Below are 25,300 nucleotides of genomic sequence, written 5' to 3'. Positions count from 1 at the left end.
TTCTTCCTAAACTTCCAAGATATGGGGGAGGAAATTCACTTGGTTTTTACAATGTATTTTTCAAGGCAAATTGCCATGGCTGTCCTAATGACAGAGAAACTGAACATTTTGCTACAATGGCCACAGATGGCAAGTTGTCCAACCTCCTCATATACCCTCTGGAGTCTGGCTTGGCTGTGCACCTATGAAGCAGCTCCTTTTTCCAGCAACCCCATAGTGTTCTTTATCTGTTAAGCAACTTTGAACAGCTGTTCTCTGAGTGATCATGTACTGCCTTTGAGTTGGCAGGGAGACTAGATTACAAAACGGGGGATTGTTCTCCTAACTAGCTATACCTTTGCAGGTAAAGGAAAAGCCTAGTATTCTGTGACAATTGGATAGCACCTACTTCTATCAGGTCAGTCACCTGAAGCCTTGGGGCTTACCCGTGTGACATGATGATAGACAGGTAAATAGGTAGGTAGATTTTTTAGTTTACTGGAATTTGAATAATATCAAAGCACCCGACCCAGAATAAATGTTTATTGAATGAACAGTAATCTGAGTAAGAATGATAGCCATCATTTATTGGATATTCCACTGTTGCTGCACTATGACGTTCCTGGGTAGTCCTCAGCTAACTGAGGGTTGGTTCTCCAAGCCCACCCAAAGGTACCTAGCAGTAGACTTCTAAAAAATCAGCCACTGAAAACCCTATGGAGCACAATTCTGCTCTGACACACATGGGGTCACCAGCAGTTGAATTTAATTCAACGGCAACTGGACTGGCTTTGCCAGACTATATGTTAAACACTCTACATATATTAATAATCTACAAGACCTATTACTATCCCTGATTTACAGATGGAAAAAACAAAATTTTACAGAGATTAAGCAACTTGCCCAAAGTCATGCACTACAAATTGGTGAAGCCAAGGTCTCAAGATTCAGGTCTTTCTGTTTACAGGTCAGGCACTTAACTGTTAGGCTCTACTGCTTTTTCTTGAGATATGGAAGCATCTCAGTTAGTTACCTGGGTTGTGAAGTTCTTTGGCAGTTACCAAAACCTACTATTCCTATATTGCCTCCATGCCTTCTAATTAATCTCCCATTGACAATTCAGATATTACTTACTAATATCAAAGCCTTTCTTAAGACATCATTTTAACCTATCTAACAAAATTGGATTGTGGTTAAAGCATTCAGATGCTAATCTAAACATTGGTGTTCTAACCCGCCAGCCACTCCACAGGACAAAGATGGAGCCTTCTGCATCTGTAAAGATTTACAGGCTTGGAAACACTGTGGGGCAGTTGTACTCTGCCATATGGGATTGCTATGAGTTGGAATTGACAGTGGGTTTGGTTTTGGGTTTTTTTTGACAAAGTTATATCCTAGATTTTGAAAATTGCTTGGAAGGGTCCATTGATGGGACTGAAGACTGGTGCTCTGGGTGTTAACTTTGTTCAGATAGCAAAGCACCTGGAAATAATGGTGCTGTTTATAGAACTCCCCACAAAAAGTGATGATAAACTTTAAATAAATGAAATCAGATACCATCTTATACTGGTTCTAATATAGACAAATGGTGGTGGAAAGATTTATAAGAGAGATTTAAAAATTTTTAAAATACCATCCAATCACTTAATCTCTTCCTGCTAATTAGACACACACACACACACACACACACAAATACTTACCCAGTGGTGTCAGAACACCTCATTGCAGTTAACAGAGCACTACAACTCATGGGCAAAGTTGGAGGATCTGTGAGTGTTCCATTTCTCTTCTTCCCTCCCTCAAGTGCCCTTCAAATCCTGACAGTATTTCCAAAAAAAAAATGTGTAATCTTTCTATTTTACTGCAGAATTATTTCTACAAGTTAGAAAAGGTATTAATGTCCTTCCCTTGAACAAAAGATATAGTGAACGTTCCTGGGTAGACTAAGTCTTCCTTAAGGGAACCCCGGCTTAGGGAGCCTGTCCTTCTACCTGGCCTGATGGCCCCTGACATCCTTTCTGTCTATTAGCATCTTTACCAGTTAACTAGGGAGGAGACAAAACCCCAAATATTTTAAAGTTAGATATAAAAATACTATAAACAACTGACCAGCTATCTTCTACCTCATATATACCAACTAAATAGTTAGCTATCTTATCTGTAGAATTATCTTGACTAAGTCTTAGGTTGGTGATTATATAAAAGGTTGGAGGTTCAAGTCTACCCAGAGGTTCCTCAGATGAAAGTCCTGGCAGTCTGCTTCACAAAAATCAGTCAAACACCATATGGTGCACAGTTCTACTCTGTACATGTGGGGTTGACATGAGTCATGAGTCAAGGTTGACTCCATGACAATTGGTACCTTATCCATAGAGTTTTCTTGGACAACACTCAGGCTGGTGTGTAAGTTGTGAAAAGTAATTTTTCTGACCCTCCTTATGATACTGAGAATAAACAAGGACATTTGAATTCTTAAATGACTAAGACTTGAGCAGGAAAGCCAAAGAGTGTTAAACGTGGTTCATACTCCCATCCAGCCTATGAATGTATCAGAGAGGAATTTAAAAAAAAAAAAAAAAACACTATCATCAGGTCTGTTACTACTCATAAAAACCCTATAGAACAGAGTAAAACTGCCCTGTAGGTTTTCCAAGGCTATAATCTTTACAGAAGCAGATTGCTGCAACTTTCTCCTACAAAGTGGCTGATGGGTTCAAACTGTAAGCCTTTTCTTTAGCATCCAAGCAGTTTAACCATTGTGCCACTAGGGCTCCTTCCAGAGAGGAATGTTGTTGTTGTTGTTATGTGCCGTCGAGTCAAACCCGACTCATAGCGACCCCCTCCTTGGGTTTCCGAGGCAGTATCACTACGGAAGTAGGATTGCCCAACCTTCCTTCCGAGGAGTGGCTGGTGGGTTTGAACCGCCAGCCGTCTGGTTAGCAGGCAAGTGTCTTAGCCACTATGCTACTAGAGCTCGCCCTCCTTTATTAGTCTAAATAAAAAAAGAAGATGATTTAATAGACACTACACATAGGGTCTCCATGAGTCAGATCATCTCAACAATACCATTGAACCTACATAGAATGTCACACTCTTATCTTAGAAGGACTCCTCTTTCCCCCATGCTGCCACAACAAATGGGGAACCCCTACCTTGTTGGCTCTGATAATGACTCAGGTTAACTAGAAATGTCCCATTGGTTTGCTATTTTTGTAACCTCATGGACTTTGTTTAGACAGGAATGAGTTATATTTATGAGTTCTCTCCTGGTACCCAAATTCTAGAAACCAGAGAGCCAGAGGCGGGGGTGGAGAGCAGAGAGAAGACAGAACATACTAGAAACTTCTGAGAATATTTTTATAAAATATGCAAGCTTTTGTTGTTTGTAGCATCTAGAAGCATCTTCATCTGTGACCACTTCAGAAATAAAATTCTCTCCTCAGCCTGGACTTGGTGGGCTGCGATACTCTTCATAAGTGAGCAAACAGTTGTAGTTGACCTCAGAGACAGACATGGGATTGAAAGCCAAACTGCTGAGTCATTCCTGTCACCACACGGGCAGTCTTGGAGAAGGTTCAGTCAGCCAGCCAGTGGGCTGCGTTTTGGAGCACTTTATCATTTTGGGTTCTCACAATGTGTGTTTAAACTCTGCGTGACCCCAGGCAGCCTTCCAGACTGGCACAGTTCACCAAGACATTCAGACAGATCATCCTCAAGTGAGCAAGAAGAAAACCTAAGGATGCTTTGAGAAACACACAACAGAGAGGCCAGCCAAGTACAGGTAGCGTCTTACCAGCTTCACAAATAGGTCGATCAGCAGATGCAAAATGGGACAGTGGAAAAGCTTTAGAATCACACAGACAGAAGTTCAACAACCCCCCACCACTGCTTACTGGCTGTGTGATTTCAGGCAATTACTTAGTTCCCTGAGCCCTAATTTCCTTATCTGTACCCTAAGTAAATGAAATAACATTATGTGAAACATCTGGCACAATGCCTAGAACAAGTTAAGTACACAATAAATGCTAATTTTTCCCTTTTCCCTATAAAATATAATTTGAAGTAGCTGTACTCAAGGCTGCCAGTCAAATTGCTTAATAAAATTCCACCAATAGTCACTCTTAAAATCCCTTATTACAATATAAATACCCCTGGGGAGATATCAGTTAATCCCTCTATCAGCTATCACTTCAAGGGGATTATTTGTGAATTGAGAACAAAACCCAAAGGGAAAAAAATACTGGAGGAGGGGAGAGAGGCCTTTGAGGGAGTGAATTCAAACCCAAACCAAACCAAACCCATAGAGTGCTACAGAGCAGAGTAGAACTGCTCCATAGAGTTTCCAAGGCTGTAATCATTACAGAGGGAGCTCTGGTAGCATAGTGGCTAAGACACTTGCCTGCTAACCAGACGGCTGGCGGTTCAAACCCACCAGCCACTCCTCGGAAGGAAGGTTGGGCAATCCTACTTCCGTAGTGATACTGCCTCAGAAACCCAAGGAGGGGTCGCTATGAGTCGGGACCGACTCAACGGCACATAACAACAACAACAACAACAATCATTACAGAAGGAGCTCTGGTAGCATAGTGCCTAAGGCACTTGACTGCTAACCAGAAGGCTGGCAGTTCAAACCCACCAGCCACTCCTCAGAAGGAAGATTGGGCATTCTACTTCTGTAGTGATACTGCCTCGGAAACCCAAGGAGAGGTCACTATGAGTCGGGTCCAACTGGACGGCACATACCAACAATCATTACAGAAGCAGACTGGCTCATCTTTCTTCTGCGGAGCAGCTGGTGAGTTCACAGCCAAGCACTTTAACCACTGCACTACCAGAGCCTCTGTGGGTATTCCATACTCCCGGATTTCTGACAGACTTTATCAGGACACTGTGTCCCATGCTTAGAGATCATGCCTATGTTTTGAGCTCCCAGGGTCTTCTTAAACCTTCTCAAAGACATTGGGAAGAAATGGAAGGGGACTGCAGAGAACCAATCCTGGACAACTTGTTATTGTGTTTACTACCTTTGGTCTGTTTCTGGAATTTCTAGAGGTTGAAGAGATAAGGAAGAACAGTTCTTATTCCCCCTTCTTTTTGTCGTTCCCTTTCTTCCCTCTTACTGATTCCTTCTCTTACCCAGAAAAGCCCTGGGTAGCTAGCCACCAGATGGGCTGGGAGCATGAGTGTGTCAGCCTTGATGAAAGGGGGGAAATAGATTTGCAGTCCACTCCTCTTCCTCTACCTCCCACCCTCCACTTCAAGTCCTAACCAAATCCTATCTTAGACATAAACAACCAGTTGCCATGGAGTAGACTAAGACTCATGGCTGTCCCGTGTGTTTCAGAATAGAACTGTATTGCATAGGGTTTTAACGACTAATTTTTCAGCAGTAGATCACCAGGCCTTCTGAGGCACCTCTGAGTGTATTGGGACTTCCAGCCATTCCGTTAGCAGGCAAGCACACTCACCATTTGCACCACCCAGGGACTCCTGTCTTAGACACAGAAGCAGCAGAAGTTCATGTACATCACTGGGCTTGAGGGAAAAACTACAGACTGTTCTCCTCGTCCTGACAAAGAGGAGTGGAGCAAACCATGTGGCTGGACTTGACTCAAGTGACCTGCAAGGAGAGAGGAAAGGCAAGGACTTCCCAAAGGCAGCACAGAAAGCTCAAGTCCCATTTCTGGTCTGAAAGACAGAGTAATAAAACAGAGGCCAAGCTAAATTCACTGGAAGCAATGTTAGGTGAAAGAAGAACTTGAACACAAGAAAAGATGAAAGTGTTACCCACCTGGTCACTACCTATTTTTGTGTCCCGTTTTGTGGCTTTGGAGCATAGCTGGCTTTCTGGAGGTGATGATGGAGTATTTGAGTTGAAGGGAGCTGACATGTAATTGCTACTTAATGGAGAGAGAAAATAATAGCTGGGTTTGGTGTCTTGGTGTGGTTATTCTCTTCCATTATCCCAGCCAAATAATATGTATTATTATGAAGAATGATTGTCATTTGGACATGAACAAAGAAATCATTTATAAATGTTAAACTGTTGTTTAAGTGGAGTCCCTTGGTGATGCAAACAATTAATGTGCTCAGCAACTAACTGAAAGGTTGGAGGTTCAAGTTCACGCAGAAGAGCCACAGAAGAAAAGCCTGACAAGCAGCTTCTAAAATGCTTTCGGCTCCTATGGAGCAGTTCCACTCTGACACACATAGGGTTGCCATGAGCCGGCATCAACTTGACAGCAACTGGTTTGTTACTGGTTAAGCAAGGAAGTGTCAGAATATTAACCCATTTCAGAGCAAAGGACTCAACAGTGACATGATGGCAGAATGTTTTCATTAGGATGATCTTGATCTGTTTGTTAAAGCTATTACAAGATCTGAAATTTATTGTCACCTTTCTCTGGTAACCAGAAGGTTGGCGGTTCAAACCCACCAGCCACTCTGTGGAAGGAAGACTGGGCAATCTACTTCCATAAAGGTTTACTGCCTCAGAAACCCAAAGAGGGTCGCTGTGAGTTGGAATCAACTCAATGGCAGTGAGTTTGGTTGTTTTTGGTTTTCCCTGATAGCAGCAGGAAGTTCCATTTCTTCTCAAATAATCCACACTGCTAAGATCCCTAGTATAAATCCCCAGCAAGGTGTAATACCAGGAGAGGAAAGGGAAAAAACTCTCTGGATTCTGGAAGAAAGGAAAAAAAAAAAATGGCTGAGAAGAGGGGAGCAATGAAAGGAGTGAGAATGAGAGAGAAATATTAGAGAAATGGGGAGAGAAGAAAGGTGGAAAAGAAAAAGAGGGAGTTTAAGGTACACTAAATATAATAGGAGCTCTGGTAGCATAGTGGTTAAAGCACTTGACTGCTAACCAGAAGGCTGGCGGTTCAAACCCACCAGCCACTCCTCGGAAGGAAGGTTGGGCAATCCTACTTCCGTAGTGATACTGCCTCGGAAACCCAAGGAGGGGGTCACTATGAGTCGGGGCCGACTCGACGGCACATAACAACAACAACAACAATATAATAGTAATAGCTAACTTACTAAGTGCTTAACTATGTCAGACCCTGCTCTAAGCACTTTCCATATAGTAACTAAATCCTTGTAACAATACTATGAGGTAAATTACCATTATATCTCCATTTTTAAAATGAGAAAACCAAGGCACAGAGAGGTTAAGTAACTTGCCTACAGTTACCCAGCAAGTAAGTTTCCAAGTTGAGTTTCCAACTTCTTCTTACTCAGCCAGTAGTGCTCATGCTGGCTTCACATTTGAAGCACCTAGGGAATTTTAAAAGTCCTAAAGCCCAAATCACATTGCAGGCCAAATACATCAGAATCTCTGAGGATGGGACACAGGCATTAGTTTGCTGGTTTTTAATGTCTCAGATGACTTGAGTGTGGAGCCAAAGTTTAACATTACTACACTAGATCAAGCTCAATCCAAATGTGAATATGAAAAGAAGACCACATGTGAAACATTCTTCCATTAATTTTTCCTGAAGGTAGTATGCTGGGAGGGAATTGCTACAGGACATAGCATAGGTTACCAAAGATAAACTTGGCTGAATTCACAATTTTGCCAAATGCCCACCATGTTCTGAGGCTCAGATCTGTGAATTTATGCACTTTGGTTGTGCTGTTTTGTTACTATTCTTAAACCATTCATGCATTCAACTATAAGAATGAGAAATTTGCTGGAACCCCCAGACATGTGTCTTCATCCAGAATAATTTTTTTGCATTCCTGAATTTCTGCTCTTGGCCAAGAACAGCGAAACAACCTTTTCATCCCCAAACTGTTTACATGTCACCCCCCAACCAATACTACTGCCCCTGTTGTTGTTGTTGTTGTTATGTGCCGTCGAGTCGGCCCTGACTCATAGCGACCCCTCCTTGGGTCTCCGAGGCAGTATCACTACGGAAGTAGGATTGCCCAACCTTCCTTCCGAGGACTACTGCCCCTAGCTCTGTGAAAATCGCCTTTATTTGAGCAAACATGGAGAATAACAATATCCTGTATGTCTTAGGGAGCTCTGGTGGTGCAGTGCATAAGGCATTTGACTGCTAACCAGAAGGCTGGTGGTTCAAACCCACTAGCCACTTCTCAGAAGGAAGGTTGGGCAATCTACTTCCATAGTGATACTGCCTTGGAAACCTAAGGAGGGGTCACTGTGAGTGAGATCCAACCCACAGCGGTGGTTGCGTTGCATTTTCTTTATGTCTTAAGTCCCTGTTTCATTCTCACAATGACCTTATGAAAGAAATACTATTGCTGTTTTAAAAATTTAGCTGGAACCCAGAAAGAAGGCACTTGACTGTTAACCAGAAGGCTGGCAGTTCAGAGCCACCAGCCACTTCTTGGAAGGAAGATTGGGCAATCTACCTACTTTCATAGTGGTACCGCCTTGGAAACCCAAGGAGGGGTCACTGTGAGTTGGGATCAACTCAACGGCAGTGAGTTTGATTTTTGGTTTTTGGTCCAAAGTCACACAGAAACTGTGTGGAGGAGAGAGAGCATGCAAGCCAAGTCTTCACTTTTCAAATCCATGGCTCTGTATAACACCTCTGTGAACTTAAGAGGCAGTCTCCAGGGTGGTGCAAATGTTTAATGCACAGCTGCCAACCTAAAGTTTGCTAGTTGGAGTTCAGGAGGCACCTTGGAAGAAAGTCCTGGTGATCTACTTCCAGAAACTGAGCCACTGAAAATCCTACAGAGCATAGTTCTGCTCTTGACATACATGAGTGTCCATGAGTCAGGGGTGACTTGACAGCAACTAGTTCTTGTGAACGTGGGGAACCGTGAAATCAGCAATACTAGAGGGGAAGTTAATTTGCAAAGTACAGAGCTCCCTTAATAATCCTACCTCCCCTTTCACCTTCACCCTACACCTGAACTCAGGTTGTCATTGCCATGGATCCATTTAGAGCTGTCCTGCCTTCAAACTTTATTCCCAGTGCCATAAGTGCAGTTTGTTTCAGGTCAGTCTCTATCAGAGAGCCAAGAGTGGAAGACTGGGAAAACCACAATCACAGCTCCTAGAGTAGGGACGAAGCTCTCCCCTCTGGGATTCCTTCTGGCCCATCAAGCTCCATAGTGGCCCTCTCACTGTGACACCTCCTGAGAAAAATCCATGCTAGGGACATGCCTGGCCCAGGTGGGCAGATCCCAACAGGGCCCAAGAATTGAATCTGCATCAGATAGACCATTAACTGGACCAGATCTGCATGAAGCTTTGTAGACTTGCCTGTAATCAACATTGCTCTCTAATCAGTTCCAGCCCTATGTGAACAGAAAGGTTTTTTTCCCAACTCTGCAGCCTGGGGAGTAAGGAACCAATAATTGACTCCAGGTTCCTTCTGTGTTTTGTCCTGGAGTATGTGAGTCAACACACTCTTTCCCAAAAGGAACTTCTAGGCAGCTGAAACCACTGGAGAGGGTCCCTGGATGCTGATTCCAGACCTCAACTCTAGCCTGCAGCTGGGTTCAAGGAGAGGACCCCAGTAAGACGTTCTCAAATGAGGCTTTAGCAGACACTGGGCTCATGTGGAAGGAGCTCTGGTGGTGCAATACCTAAGGCATTTGACTACTACCCAGAAGGTTGGCAGTTCAAACCCACCAACTGCTCTGCAGAGGCAATCTACTTCCGTAAAGATTTACCACCTTGGAAACCCAGTGGAGGTCACTATGAGTCAGAATCTACTCGATGGCAGTGGGTTTGGTTTGGGTTTGGGGGCTGGTGTGGAGTGGAAAATAAGAAGTGGGTAGGACAGACTGTAGGAAATGCAGATTACTATGGCACATTTGTGGTACCGAGCTCAGCTCAGGGAGGGTTTGAGTGTCACTATAGAGAGAAGAAGGCAGGAGAGGAGAGCAGATGAAGTCTTGTAGTTGATTCAAGGGTGGAGAGCAACGCTGACAGATTTCTTTTGCCTTTGACTCTAGAAAAAACCAGTTGCATGGAGTCAACTCCAACTCATGGTGACGCCATATGTGTGAGAATAAAACTCTGCTGCATGGGATTTTCAATGACTGATTTGTTTGGAAGTAGATTGCCAGGCCTTTCTTCTGAGGCAAATCTGAGTGGGCTCAAATCTCCAACCTTTCAGTTAGCAGCCGATGCACAAACAGTTTGTACTACCCAAGCACTCTTAAGATCCAAAGACCTTTGTTTGTTTGTTTGTTTTAAAATAAGCCAAGTACCTTGTCAAAGTTTAATTTCTGAGCCTGTTAATATACTTTTCCAATTAGATTTTGAGATTATTTCCCCAGTTTTAATTATGCAGATAAATTAGATGAAATTGCAGAGGAAAATAGATCTTAAAACTTTGAGAGAGTGTTAGAGATTAACTATCTAGTCTAATCCTTTTAGTTCACAGAGGAGAAAATTGAGGCCTAATGAGCTAATTAACTTTGCCCAAGGTCACTGAGCTGGCTGATGAGACCTACAAGTAGAATATACTAGTTTTTCTCCTTTATTGCACTGCTTCCCTGTGCCATTTTGTCTTGCTCAGTAGGGGGGACAGTGGGACAGATCTGTAAATGATCCAGCTTGTCATTGGAAATAGACTTAATCAGTGGCCACAAATTTCAACCCTTCAGCCAAACTTCATCTGTCACATCATAAAGAAGAACTTGCCAAAGAGGGGTTTGCAAATCCAAACCAGATCCTTCTCCACTCCTCAAGGGGCCAGTTCCATCAGACGGCACTAAAGCCAAGTGTTTCCAGCAAGCCTGAGCAGTTGCATTTTAGTGTTTTTTGAGCTGTCACAAGTAATGAAAGCTTCTAGATGAATGTGATCTATTCAGGAGAAGGTTGAATCCCACCAGTTAGCTTCTCGTGGTGCCCAACAGAAGAGAGAAATGGTCTTGTTTCTAAGAATCCACTGCCCCATGGAACAGAGGGTCCTGCAGAAGTGGGTATGGTTACAACCCAAGGAGGTGCTACATTCAAACCTGCCATTACACAGATCTTTGCCACTTAAGATGCACATGTGTTTGCACTGCCACTGGCCTTTGAAATCTTCAACATATGTTAAGGGGGAGAATAAGCAATAATTAAGCCAAAGACACCAACCCAGGATCTAGTTTTCCTTGAAGTATGAGTGGTTTTCATTATATTGTATAGGAACTGTGAAAAAGGCACAGCTCTTCCAGGGACATTATTCTCTAGGCCAAGACTCAGTCATTTGATCTGAGATTTTTGAAAATGGTTCCAAAATTAGATGCTGAAGTTGTATATATACGTATATTCTAGTCAGTAGGATATATTAGCGAAACTAGGGTGGGGGGAGTCAAACCAAAAGCAAGCCAACTTCTGTAATTAAAAAAAGAAAAAGAAGCAGTTTAATTTAGGAAAATGTCTAGAGTTCTGGAAGTCCCACCCCGAGACCACTCTGGAGTCTAACATTGCTCTCCCAAACCCCACCTCAATGGAGAAAAGTTATTAGGGTTTATTTGTTGTTGTTGTTGTTGTTGTTGTTGTTTGCCGTCGAGTCAGCCCTGACTCATAGCGACCCCTCCTTGGGTTTCCGAGGCAGTATCGCTACGGAAGTAGGATTGCCCAACCTTTCTTCTGAGGAGTGGCTGGTGGGTTTGAACCGCCAGCCTTCTGGTGAGCAGTCAAGGGTTTATTAGATACAGGAAAACACTGTGTGCAGGGTTCTCCTGGTTGGTGAACTGTCCTTTTCAATCCAAGGCTCTTAGCCAGAGCTACCTTCTCACTCATTAACTCAGCCAACTGAGTGCTTCCTGTGTTACCTCTGGAGCCTCAGAGGTGATCGAGATAGAGTCTCTACCCTCTGATACCTCATGGTCTAACAGGGAGATAAATAAGAAAATCAGTATTTATAATACAGGAAATAAGAGTTAAGGATATAGAGTTTAGAATCAGACAGATGTAGATTCAAATTTTAGCTCTGCCACTTATTACAAGTGGCAGATCTTGGGCAAAATTTCACTCCTTTCTCTACGTCTTAATTTTCTCCTCCATAAAATATTTCATAGGGCTATTTTGGAGATTTAGGAACTCTGGTAGCATAGTGCTTAAGGCACTTGACTGCTAACCAGAAGGCTAGCAGTTCAAACCTACCAGCCACTCCTTGGAAGGAAGGTTGTGCAATCTACTTCTGTAGTGATAGAGCCTCGGAAACTCAAGGAGGGGTCGCTGTGAGTCAGGTCTGATTCGACAGCACATAACAACAATATTTTGGAGATAATGACATGCTGGATTAAAGCCCTCAGAACAATCTTTGGAAAATAATAAGCACTCAATAAATCTACTAGTATTCAGGTATATATAGGGTGTTCCAGGAGCCCAGAGAAAGGGGATTGGAAAAAGGCAGGAAGGGATAGTGAAATATACTGTATTTTGAAGAACAGGTTGAAGTCAGTAAGATGGATAAGGAGAGAGTAAGAATGGTTCAGACAGGACAAAAAGAATCTTCATAAGCCTAGAGTCATGAGAGAAACTGGGATGTTTGAGGAACTTAGTATGAAAGTAGCTTAATATGGCTAGAGCAAAGGGATATTTACAGAAACTGAGGCTAGAGGAGACTAGGACCAGACTGTGAAGAGTGCCTACCACCGCTATAGTTAATACTAGAGGAGCGTTAGCCAATGCTGTATGGCAAGAAAAAATGAAATGAGAAAGTGTAATCACAGGATAAGAAGAAAGAAAACTACTATCATTTGCAGGTGTAATTGTCTATGAAATTTTTAAAAAATCTACGATAAAAACTGTTTGAATTGACAAGAGGTCAGAAAATTAGAATAGATTCAGTATACTAAAATTAGTAAAAAAATTTTTAAAAAAACAGTGTGTATATATTAAAAATGTAATGAGCAAGACAAGTCCATTCACAATAGACACTATAAAGTATTTAAGGATAAATCTAACAAGATTTACAGGAAGAAAAATACTAAAGTTTAAAAGTAATTTAAGCTCACCATTTAAAAATTCAAATAAGAAGGGTCTAAAGAGAGTGAAGATTACCTACAGTCTCACCACTTAGAAATAACCTCTTAAAATACTGAGATCTGTCCTTTCAAACTGTAATAATACTTAAAAACTATTTATTCTGTCACTGTGAAAGTGTGTGTGATATGTTAAAAAGAAGACAAAGTTTTTTTTTAGGCAGCATGTTTAAAGCTATTGTAAGAAAGTAGGTAACCTTAACTTAACCAATTGCCAAGAGTCATGGCAACACCATGTGTGTCAGAGTAGAACTGTGTTCCATAGCATTTTCAATGGCTGTTTTTTCAGAAGTAGATCACCAGGTCTTTCTTCCAAGGTACCTCTGGGTAGACTTGAACCTCCAACCTTTTGGTTAGCAGCCAAGTGTGTTAACCGTTCTCAGCTTTTAACTGTAGCACCCATTCCAGTTAAGCACCCAGAGACTCCAAGAAAGTTTTTGTTGTTGTTGTTACGTGCTGTCAAGACGAATGCAACTCATAGTGACCCTTGGGTTTCCAAGGCAGTATCACTACAGAAATACCTTGCCCCATCTTCCTTCCAAGGAGTGGCTGGTGGGTTTGAACTGCCAGGCTTTTGGTTAGCAGTCAAGTGCCTTAGACACTATGCTACCAGAGCTCCCCCAAGAAGGTGGGTAGAGGTTATAAAAGAGAGATTCATCAGGAAGGAGCAGAAGTTGAAAATGAGATTTCTGGATGAATAGAAATACATTGAAAATCCTATGATACAGCACAACTCTAACACTCATGGGGTCACCATGATTCAGAATTGACTCAACAGCAGCGAAGTTTTAGAAACGTGTTGACAGTGGAGACCTCTATTTGGGGACAGGATTGTCTGGATACCATATTATGTTGACTGACCACAACAGATTTCATCCTGACCAGGAAAAGATTGTCCCTAGGGAGGGCTCTGAGATGTTTGGTTTCAATTCCATCCTTCTTGTATGTAATTCTTGCCCACTATCTACTTAACTGTTCTCCCTCCCTACTCTTACTTTAAAAACAAAGCAAAACAAACAAAAAGGCGGGTGCATAGTTTGGCATTGTATCTAGCGTTGAATGTGTGTCAGATGTGGGGCCCAGAAAACATGTTGAATGAACCTCCTGTTATGTTTTTCGTGTCTGCTCCCCAGACCGCCCAGGTTTGCTGAATGTGAGGCCCATCGAGGACATACAAGACAACTTGCTGCAAGCCTTGGAGCTCCAGCTCAAGCTGAACCACCCCGAGTCCTCTCAGCTGTTTGCCAAGCTGCTCCAGAAAATGACAGACCTCAGGCAGATTGTAACAGAACACGTGCAGCTATTGCAAGTCATAAAGAAAACAGAGACGGACATGAGTCTTCACCCACTCCTACAAGAGATCTACAAGGACTTATATTAGCAAAGAAGTCCGAGATCACTGACCAAGTTTTCTTCTTCAAATTGCACTATTATTTTGAGGGAAAATCTGACACCTAAGAAATTTACTGTGAAAAAAAGCATTTTACAAAGAAAAAGTTTTAGAATAATAGATCTATTTTAAGCATATTGTTTATAAAGATACATTTACAATTTACTTTTAATATTAAAAATTACCATATTATGAAATTGCTGGTAGTATTTGAAGTCTGGATCTGATGCGTTTCCCACCCACCCCTTTGGGCATTTCTTCTTCTTCTTCTCTGTCTTCTTCCTTTCTTTTCTTTCTTTCCATCCTCCCTTACTCCTTTTCTTCCTTTCTTCTTTTATTTAATGTGAATGGTACTGCTAGGAAATTTTTTACTCTTAGTAAATTAAGTTTTGACTCAGTTTACAACTTCTCTGAACACTACATTTGAGGTTGCTGTGAATCAGAGTTGATGCCACAATAATTTGTTTGTCTACATCTGCCTTAACAATAAGAGCTAAGTAGGGAAGGGAAACTTCAGGACCAAAAACTTCTCCAAGCATGTGTGCCTTACAACCTCAAACTCTCAACTACTGTTGAGTCAGATCCGACTCATAGTGACACCTCCTTGGGTTCCCAAGGTGGTATCACTACAGAAGTAGATTGCCCAGCCTTCCTTCTGAGGAGTGGCTGATGGGTTTGAACTGCCAGCCTTCTGGTTAGCAGTCAGATGCCCTAGGCACTACGCCACCTCCATGCAACAATTGTGAGGATGGCCCAGGGCGGGGAAGTGTTTCATTCTGTTGTGGGAAGGGTCTCAAGGAGTCAAAACCAACTCAACAGCACCTAACAACAGCCCGTGCTTACCAAGAATTCAGACTTCTTCCAGAATCCCAACCAAGCTGCTCACTCACCAACAGCAGCCTATGCGACATGCTGCATATGAATGGTATACAAATACAAGCCCAAAGGCCCATATGCAAGTGTTGTTGTTGTTGTTATTTGCTGTCGAGTCATAGCGACCCCTCCTTGGGTTTCCAAGGCAGTATCACTACGGAAGTAGGATTGCCCAACCTTCCTTCCGAGGAGTGGCTGGTGGGTTTGAACCACCAGCCTTCTGGTTAGCAGTCAAGTGCCTTTAGGCACTATGCTACCAGAGCTCCTTATGCAAGTGTTAATGCTGCGCAATACTAGAAGTGGTGGGTGATACAAAAGTGTTTCAGGATCTGGCACCTGCCAAAAAGAAGTTACAATTGAATTGAGAAGAAAAGATTAATCTACTTAAAACAGATTATAACACATAATAGTAATCGTGCCAATGAATGGTTGACTTCAAAGGAAATAAAGAATTATGAAGATGGTAATAGTCAAGAATTAATCTGTAGAGTAGATAGGATTTGAAATGGGCTCCAAAGGTTGTGTTGGATTTGGGAGAAGTCAAGAGTAGGAAGGAAACATTCTAGGAAAGTGAAATAGCAGGAACAATAACAACAAAAAAAAGCCTAATGAGAGAAAATAGCCACTCTCTGGATCCTGCTTATATAGAGTAATTCTGCTTATATAGAGTGATTCTATCTTTTTCTTTGAGACCACCTTGTCCAGAGGTCTCTCACTTTTCTGAACCCAAAAGGTAATTTTCTGTATCATGTATGTAACAGTAAACCAAAAACCAAACCCACTGCCATGGTGTTGATTCTGACTCATAACAACCCCCTTTGGGTTTCTAAGGCAGAATATCTTTATGGAAGTGGATTCCCTTTTTCTTCCATGGAGCAGCTGTTGGGTTTGAACCTCCAACATTCTGGTTAGCTGTCAGATGCCTTAGGCACTGCACCACTGGATCTCCTTATGTAACAATAATGAGATTATAAATTTCCTGCAGACAGGGACCTTCTTAGTACAATGAATAGAGTGGTTGGTTGAAGCCACCAAATTCTCTGCATTGACTAGCCATGAACTCACCATGAATAGTCTTTGCAGAATGCTTTATAACCAAACTATCTTAAGGTCTTTGTTCTCCAGGAGGATTATTTCTAATACCCTAAATTATTTCCCATCAGTTCTCTCTTAATTTATCTTATGGTATTTATACTCAGGAAGACGTAACTTTAAATTCGAGGTGTTCAAGCCAAAATACCAGGAAAGATATTATCTTCCTTTACCTAACAAACATATCCAAGAGTCAGGTGACAGAAGAGGGTCCCGATCCCAGCCCTAAAAAACATAGGATCCCCAACCCCTCTGTCGGAGAAACATCGTCTAAGCTCTAACTTTAGGATGACAGATACAGCCGAGTCATTTTGGGACCAAAGACTAAAGCTGTTGTCTAAATGACATCAAAACATTTGGAAGCAAAGTGACACATCCAGTCATCTGGCTATTCTTTCCTTCCTGGCTGTCAAACAGCAGGGTATTCCGCAACATGCAGATGATTCACTAGGGCCTGTATGACTGTTCCACATGGAGAGATTATTGTCAGGGAGATCTTGAAAAAGAATGTGTGAGCTGTAGACAAGGTAGGGATTCCACCTCAGAGGATATGGCTTGTTTATGAGACTTCTCAAACAAAAAGTCTTTCAGCTCCCTGTCTGATCTCAGCTCCCACCGCCTGCCCTTTCCACATTACCAGGGCTGCTGGTCCTTGCCAAAGGAGGGCGGGAAGGAGCTGCTCTCAGTTCCTTGGCACTGGTGGTTAGCATTAAATAGTTTTTAAATGCTGGCAACATTCACATTCCCATCTCTCCGGCTTTTCCCTGTGGCTTGGATGATCATTTGCTAAATATCTTACGACACATTATCTACAGCTTCCAAAGCCCCTGCTCCCTCTCCCCCAGGATGATTCACAAGTTAACCAACAAATGGGTCATCAGTTATTCATAGTACTTTCTCTGGACACAACACACTTAGAGATTTGTGTTCATAAAAATAGGAAGAAAAATGCCTTTGGGCAACAGTCAAAAAGAGTTTCCAGGCTCCCATCAGGGCCCTGCCCCCAGTACCTCCCTTCAGTACGGCCTGGCTCCCGTTACTACCTTCCCGCTGCTGTGAGCACACGGACACCAAGGTACATGTGGAATAAGCTGGGTCTGCACACATTACTTCTCTAGCTACCATCAAAAATTGGGCTGAGCCAAGTTTCTGGCTTCTTTTCTAAATTTGAGTGAGAAGCGAGGAGACTGAGACCCCTCAGTAAGAACTCCAGAAAGGCAAGCAGCAGTGGCTGTGGTGCCACCCTACAGATTCTCAAGCACAGACGTGAGGGACGAAACCAGAGGGACCTCCCCACATCGATGCCCCTAGGAAAAGGGGGAAATTATGCTTCTGTGGAAAGCTTACTTACTTAGTACTGAATCCCAATGAAATTTACTCAGCATCATTTGAGGCTTCCAAAGGTAAATCCTTTTTGCGAGCAAACCTAACTTGTTTGACATCTACTACCAACTGTGGGGTGCTGAGAAGATGGGCTAGGGGTGGGAGGAGTTGGAATTGGCCCCTGAGTATCTATTCCAGAAATACCTACTGGGGAATTGGGGTACGGGGCGCCTAAAGAAACCAGTTACAATCCTAAATCCTGAGAGACTCCTTTCCACCATGACCATGACCATGACCATGACCATGCTCTCTCTTTCCTCCTCTTTCCACATACACTTCCTACAACAGTGTGGGGCCTGTTCTTCACTAGTTAGCCACTGCCCCAGTAGTCTCTCCCCAGCCCATCTAGTTTCTTGGCCTGGTTCTTGGTTGTCTGTTTATATCATGATCGCTGTTTTTATGGTATATCCCCAACCTTCACCATGTGACATGTACATGGTAGGCCCTCCATTAAATGCTTATTGAACTAAAATAAAACAGCAGAATTTCAGAGTTAAAAGACTTCTGGATGTTATCTAGCCCCACTTCATTCATTATGTTCAGTTCATGCCCTAGTCTGGTCTGCCAGGATGTGAAGATGAATGTTGACTAGGCCATGTTCTAGGTCTATTGATGAAGATAAACACATAAATAATTACAGCTCAGCAGATGTAACCAACTCTCCAGAGATGGGAAAAAGGATTCACATAGGATGTAGCATAAAAGTATGAAAGTCTTGCACGTGTTCAGAAAAAGCAAGAGATTGGGTGTGGCTGCAATAGTTGAGGGAATAAAAGGTGAATGGGACAAAGTGCCAGATTGTGACAAGCCTTATAATCCATGTAAGGACCTATCTTGGGCTGTATTCATAGGAAATTAGTATCCAGTGAATGGTGTCAAGCAGAAGAATGACATGGTCATACTCCCTTTTGAAAAGTCATCTCCCCAAGTCAACTCATATAATAATAAGAAATCCCCTCAACAGTGCTTCCAATGACCATCTAACACCTATGTAACTACCTGAAGGGGCTGGAAGTTCTCTCCCTTCTAAACCTCATGGCAATTTCCTTCTAGTAGGACTTTTGCCCTGGGCTCACACACACCACATGATTTTCCCTGCCCCACCTCATTCCCTTCAATGACGTTCCAAACTTTTGGGCCAATCATGGACAGCTTTAAGGACACTCCCCCTTGCTCTTCATTCCCAGCTGTTCCTCAGAGCCAGTGCCTTTTACACCCTTAACCTGCAAATTTCCTCTGCCTTTTTTTTTCCTCTTTTGATTTGGGTGAAGTTTTACAAAGTAGATCTGTTTTACATTTAACAGTTCATAACCATTTGCTTTGTGACACTGTTTACAATCCCTACAATGCAACAACTCTCTTCCCACTTCCTCCCTGTGATTACCCTTTCCCTGTGTCCTTTTTGTCTGTGCATTCCTGCCTCCTTAGCTTTCTGCCTGTGCAAATGCTGCCCTTCTGATCTCCCATGGTTAATTGTTCTAAGGAGTGCATCTCCCGGTGTAGTTGTTCAGCTCGTAGGCCTGTCTATTGTTTGGCTGAAAGTTAAGCCACAGGAATGAGTCCAATTCCAGGCCCAAACTGCTGTGATGACCAATTCATTTCTACTTCCATGATTCAAAGTTTATCTGTCCCATTCCCATCTCCAGAGAGGTCCTTCATTTGTCATAGAATTCTAGAAAATTAGAGCCAGCATCAAGCAACTCATTTAACAAATGAGGAATCTGAGAATCAAAGAAGTTAACATACTCAAAGTCCTAGAGTTTTCTATGATTAATTTATTCAAAGATGGCTTATTACATACATATTCTTACCAGTGCCAACACCTCCACTGCAGGGATTGGCAGTTTAATATGAGAACCTTGAAGTTGATAACAAACCAGAAAATTATATGACGGATGGGGTGGCTGCCATAAGAAGCAAGAGAAAAGAATGGAGCAAAGTTTGGGAGGGATTATTGTGAAGATCAAGAGACTGTTATACAAGACACTTACATAGCATGGTATGTGCTCAAGAAGTGCCAGCTGTCATTGGGACAATAGCCTGATATGGATGTTACAGTCAGACTGATGTGGGCTAAAACTCTAACATCATATTTATTAGTTTTGTAGCCATATGGATTTTTGGCATAAACTTAACTGCTTAACTGCTTTCGGCCTTAATTTCAGCCTCATCTGTGAAATGGGATAATAATTCCCATCTTTTAGGGTTATTGTGAGGATTAAGTGTAACAATGGTTGTAAATCACTTCACACAGCTTCCTGGCACATCTTAACCTGTAAATATGTGTTGCCTGCTGGTAACATTATTGCTGTTGTGATTATTCAAGTGTCCTTCATTTAAGAAGGCATCTTGGGCCTTCTGGAACATTTCGGGCATTCTGGAACAGGCTCTTCCTGCTCAAGTATTCTGGGACTTACCTGAAAATCCGGTGGATTCAAAGCCAAGGAAAGGGATTGAACTTCTGCATTAGAAGTACAGTAAAAAATAAGCTCTCTCAAAAACATTCTGCCCTTAATCCATAAGTATTGGGAGAAGATTACTTGAGAGTCAACTGCTGTGTTCCGATTTAGAACAAATTGCTCAGGATGAGGCTAGGAAAACATTTTCTCCATAAGTAGTGAGGCTTTTCTCTTGTGACTTACGTTCCTAATTTTAGACAAATATTACATATTTTGCATTTCCAGAGGGGTTATAAAGAACAAGAAAATTGCTAATTTAGGTCCGTAGGGAGTGGGTTGGGATATTTTCATCCCCTCTAGAGTTTTGTAAATATGTTCCAGGTCAAAAGCTCCCAGGAGAATGTCATTCCTGGGATCTATTTAGTGCCATGGGCTGGGCTCGAGGAAGGTCCAAGTGGCTTTCTGTAGGAGGTGGAGGACTGTGGTACTCTGGCTATTTTTTTCATAACACTGGAGGCCATGTTCTGTGTGTTAGAGCATCTGCTTCTGTTTGAGGTTTAACTCTGTCACTCCTTAGGTGTGTGACCTTGGGCAAGTCACTTTCTTCTCTGGGGACATAGAACTTGGCATATATAAGTCCCTCAGCAAATTAAATGAAAAAATGAAGCATCAGTCTCAGTTTCCCTATCTGTAAATTGGAAATAAAAGGACCTACCCTGCATTTTGGGAGTCCCTGGGTGATGAAAATGGCTAACACGCTCAGCTGCTAACCAAAAGGCTGGCAGTTTGAATCCACCCAGAGGTACCTCGGAAGAAAGGCCTGGTGATCTACTCCCCAAAAATCAGCCATTGAAAATCCTGTGGAGCACAGTTCCACCCTGACACATATGGTGTCACCATGAGTTGTAATCTATTTGACAGCAGCTGGTTCCCTGCATTTCTTACAGGAAATGCAGAAAATAATATAAAATATTAGAAAATAATATGAAAGAAGCATGTATTCATAGGTAATACAGTGAGATGAAATACTAGCCCAAGGTTACACAAAAGGGGCAGAGCTGACACTACCAACTCAGGCTTCCTAGGTCCACCCCATCTAGTGTTATTTCTGCTCTGCGCTCTTTCAGCAAGACCAGAGATGGTGTTATCTTATTGGCAAAACACATCTTTAGGGCATAAAAGACCTTGAATGTTGACTCTATCATTGACTAGCTGTGTGACTTCAGGCAAGTTGCTTCCTCTCTCTGGGTCTCAGCTTCTTTGCATAGTTCATGAAGATCCTGATTCCTATCTTACAGGGTTGTTGTGAGGGTTAGAAGTCATATGTAAGTTACGTACCTAGAGTCCCATGCAAGATTAAAGTCTTTTAAGGACAAACACCTCCAACTGCACACAATTTTGGGACCAAGAGTCCCAAACCAAACCAAACTCACTGTCACCAAGTTGATTCAGACTCATAGTGATCCCCACTGGGTTTCCGAGACAGTAAATCTTTACAAAAATAGATTGTTTCATCTTCTTTTGGTGGAGTGGCTGGTAGGTTTGACCCACCAAACTTCTGGTGCCTTAGGCACTGTGCCACCAGAGCCCCTTGACAAAGAGTTTCCAAGTGATGCAAACAGTTAACGTGTTCAGCTGCTGAGCAAAAGGTTGGAGGTTAGAGTTCACCCAGAGGTGACTTGGAAGAAAGGCCTGGTGATCTATTTGTGAAAAATTAGCCATTGAATACCCTATGGAGCACAGTTCTCTGACACACATGGGTTGCCATGGATTGGAATTGACCTGACAGCAATTGGTGGTCCTGACCAGCAGTTATTTGTGACCAGCCTCCTCAAAGAGAAGAGAGGCCTTTTCTTCTTTCCAAAGAGAAGAAATAATGAAACTCCGCCCTGTGAGGAATTGTCCAGTATTGCCCTGGATTCTGATAGTGACTTTCTCTGGGCCTCGGTTTCCCTATCTACACAGAGTGCTATTCTGCCCTTCCAGCTCCTATATCCCAAGACCTTGGGAGGTGGTGGTAGTGGTGGTGGAGGGGAGGGTCCCCAAGGAAGACTAGAAGAAAAACAGAATTTTCTCTGGCTGAGCATCAGAGACCCATGTTCTTAGTTGCCTGAGCTCATGTCCTCCCCTTAGAGCGACCGAGACCTGGACCAGGTCACAGCCAGCACTCATTAAAGCCCTGGGGCTGGTCCAGCCAAAGGGGTAGCCTCCTCCAAGAGGAGGGGAGGCGACACCGGATGGCTGGTTGGTTCCCACCCAAAGCCAAGCTGCTGAGAGAGAGGCGTTGTGCTGAGTCAGCAAGTTGGCAGCTCAGGCCTGGGGCTCCCTGGCCGCCTGAACTGGCCAAATGGGACGTGGCCAGGAAGGCCTCTGAGGAGCCCAGCCTTGTTATCGATGGTGCACAGCCGCAAGAAACGTGCCCTGAAAAAGCTTCTCCCCAACCAGGCCTCCTGGGGCTTGTGGGTGGGATACGGCTGTTGGTGAAGGAGGACATTTTTAGGTGCTGCCTCCTGCTGGTGAGAGTCTGGCCAGGGCGGCCTCTACCTGCCCCTGGCTTCCCGGGCTCTGTCCCCTCAGTACAAGCTTGACTTACAAACTGCTTTGTAGCTATTTAATCTTTCCAACAACCCTGTGAGGTAGTCTATGAGTCAGGATCTCAATAGGAAATAATGGCACACGCAAAAAGGGTAGCTGAAGGAAGTTGAGTGAAGGCAATATTTACAAAGTTGTGGGATGGTGAGACACCCCAAGGCTGGCCACAGCAGAAAGCCTTTACCACACCTAAGGATGAAAAGACAGGGGGAGGAAAAGATTACCAGAACCTGAGAGGACTGTGGCCACAGAGATGGCCACCTGACAGGAGTTGTGGCCTTCAGTGTGGCAGAGAGGAAACTGGCAAATAAATACCCTGACCTCTTTCGCCTCTCACCCTCCTGCCAAAATCTTCCATTAGCTAAATCCCACCAGGAGTCAGAGAGCAAAAAAGCCAATTGATAGAATCAAACAGTTCAGCCTCCTGGAGCCCAGAACATGGAGAGGAAAGTGGAGGGTGAATCTAAAGGCCAAATAAAACACAAACCAGTTGCCATGGAGTCAACTCCAACTCATGGTGACCTCACATGTGTGGGAGTAGAACTGTGTTCCACAGGGTTTTCCACAACTTGAGTTTTCAGAAGTAGATCACCAGGCCTTTCTTCTGAGATGCCTCTGGGTAGGCTCAAACTGCCAACAGTTGGCATCACCCAGGGATTTCTAAATCTGAAGGCAGACAGAGAATATTCACTACAGGTTAATGGTATTTTTAGGTCCAAGATACTGAAAAGAAAACTGAAATCTGAAGTAACTGTCCAATCTGGCCTAGCTCTGAACCCCTAGCACTCTGCATTACACTAGATCAACCTTAGGGGACTAGGGCAAGAAGAAAGGACAGAGTCCTATTCAGCCCCTAGCTGGAGTAGGTTCCAGTAGCTAGGAACCAGAGTTGATCTTACTGAGTCTTACCCATATATTTTCATCATATCCATGGAAACTTGAGCAGTCTAGCACAAGGCAGTTCACACATTTTATCCAAAAAGCTAATAATGTAAGCTTTATTGTTTACTCCCCCAAAATATATTTTTTAATTTTAAATTAATGTTTAAAATGTCTATTAGAAATGGATAGTGATAATTGTTGCATGACACAGTAAGCATAGTTAATGTCACTGAATTATGCACATAAAAATAGTTGGAATGTTTTGTTATATATATTTTACCACAATAAAAAATGTTTACAAGCATATCACTTAGACTTCCAGTAAGATGGTGGAATAGGCAGAAAAGCGACACAGACCATCTTCAACAAAGAAAAGAGAAACGAATTGACAGAGAGACAGAAGATAATCCTGGAGCCCTGAGCTTTGAAAGGAGCTATACAGAAGTGGATTACACACCAACTAGTGGAAAAACCTGAATGAAAACAGTGAGTATAGATACGGTCAGAGCTGCAGACTGTCAGCTACTCTGATGGGACCAACAACTTTCCAACAATATTTCCAAGTGGTGTTGGGACCTAAGAATTGACCTAAAGATCCACCCTGGTCACCAAGGGCTGCAGGGACAACTGCGCTGGTGGCCTGTGACTAGGAAGGGAAACAGCAAGGAAGGAGACAACCTGAGCTGTGGACTTTTGGCTGTCTGGAGGGTGGAACCATTTTGATTGTTTACACATGGCAGCCATTTTGGATATTTAAAGCGACCAAGGGCACAGCCATTTTCAATGTTTATAAGCAATGGCCATTTTGGATAGTTAAAGTGACCGAGGGTGCAGTCATTTTGAATCTTTACAAATGGCAGCCATTTTGGATTTTAAAATGATAGCATTCTCATTCAGAATCCAGGGACCTAAGAATAGGCTCTGTTTGCCAAGGTCAGCAGGGACATATGAGAGGCTGACAACAGGAAAGGAGCCAGGTGGTGAGTGTACAAGTGCTGTCAACTAGTGAATAGAGGAGCACAGCACAGTACCCTGCTTACTTATTGTATGATATCTACTTATTTTATCTACTTATTGTATCTTATTGTATTGCATCTTATTTTATCTATCTATTGTAGATAACATACAAACAAAACAAAGAAAATGAAAATCATGGGCAAGTCACTCCAACATACAATCATCAATTAAATATAAGAACAAAAACATCACAATGCCTCAGAGACAACAGAGCATCACAGTCCACACAAAGAAGCAAGATAAAGCAGCAAAAACAAGGAACCAGGATACAGACCCAAAACACATCTCTGAGGAAGACACAGCATTAAAACTCCCTGAAAAGGAATTCAAAAGAATTATATTTAGGCACCATCAATGAATTGAGAGGCACATCAAGGAAAACACTGACAAAATTGAGGAAAACACAGAGAAAACCCTACAACAATTTTGAAAGACAATACAAAACCAAAATGACAAAAAAAAAAAAAAAGAGAAAAATTAGAAATGATACAAAATCTACACAGAATTCCAGAAGATTAATGTGAAAATTTCAGAAATAGTTCAGACATTGACTGGGCAAAAGAGCAGAATTGAATCAATGGAAGACAAAATTAGTGAGATTGAAGGCAAATACCTGAATACTTCTTTGGAAAAGGATCAATCAGCAAAACAAAAGATCAAAACAAAATGAGAAAAGCCTAAGGTTCATGTGGGATACCATCAAAAGGAATCACCTGCATGTCAT

The 25,300-nt window shown here is 42.7% G+C and overlaps 1 protein-coding gene across 1 annotated transcript in view; it reads left to right on the top strand.

The window, feature by feature from the left end:
• The window catches only part of PPARG (peroxisome proliferator activated receptor gamma), a 95,044-nt gene extending 80,715 nt beyond the window's left edge, over nucleotides 1-14,329 (top strand). The window contains exon 7 of the mRNA XM_007954111.2: nucleotides 14,082-14,329. Coding sequence (XP_007952302.1) covers nucleotides 14,082-14,329 — 248 coding nt within the window. The remainder of the gene's footprint in view (nucleotides 1-14,081) is intronic.
• Nucleotides 14,330-25,300: the final 10,971 nt, after the last annotated feature.

The sequence above is a fragment of the Orycteropus afer genome, unplaced genomic scaffold (assembly GCF_000298275.1).
Source record: "Orycteropus afer afer isolate SDZICR_OR568_19922 unplaced genomic scaffold, OryAfe1.0 scaffold00432, whole genome shotgun sequence".
NCBI lineage: Eukaryota > Metazoa > Chordata > Mammalia > Tubulidentata > Orycteropodidae > Orycteropus > Orycteropus afer.
Note: the sequence above shows the minus strand (reverse complement) of the source record. Positions and strands in the feature narration are given on the sequence as shown.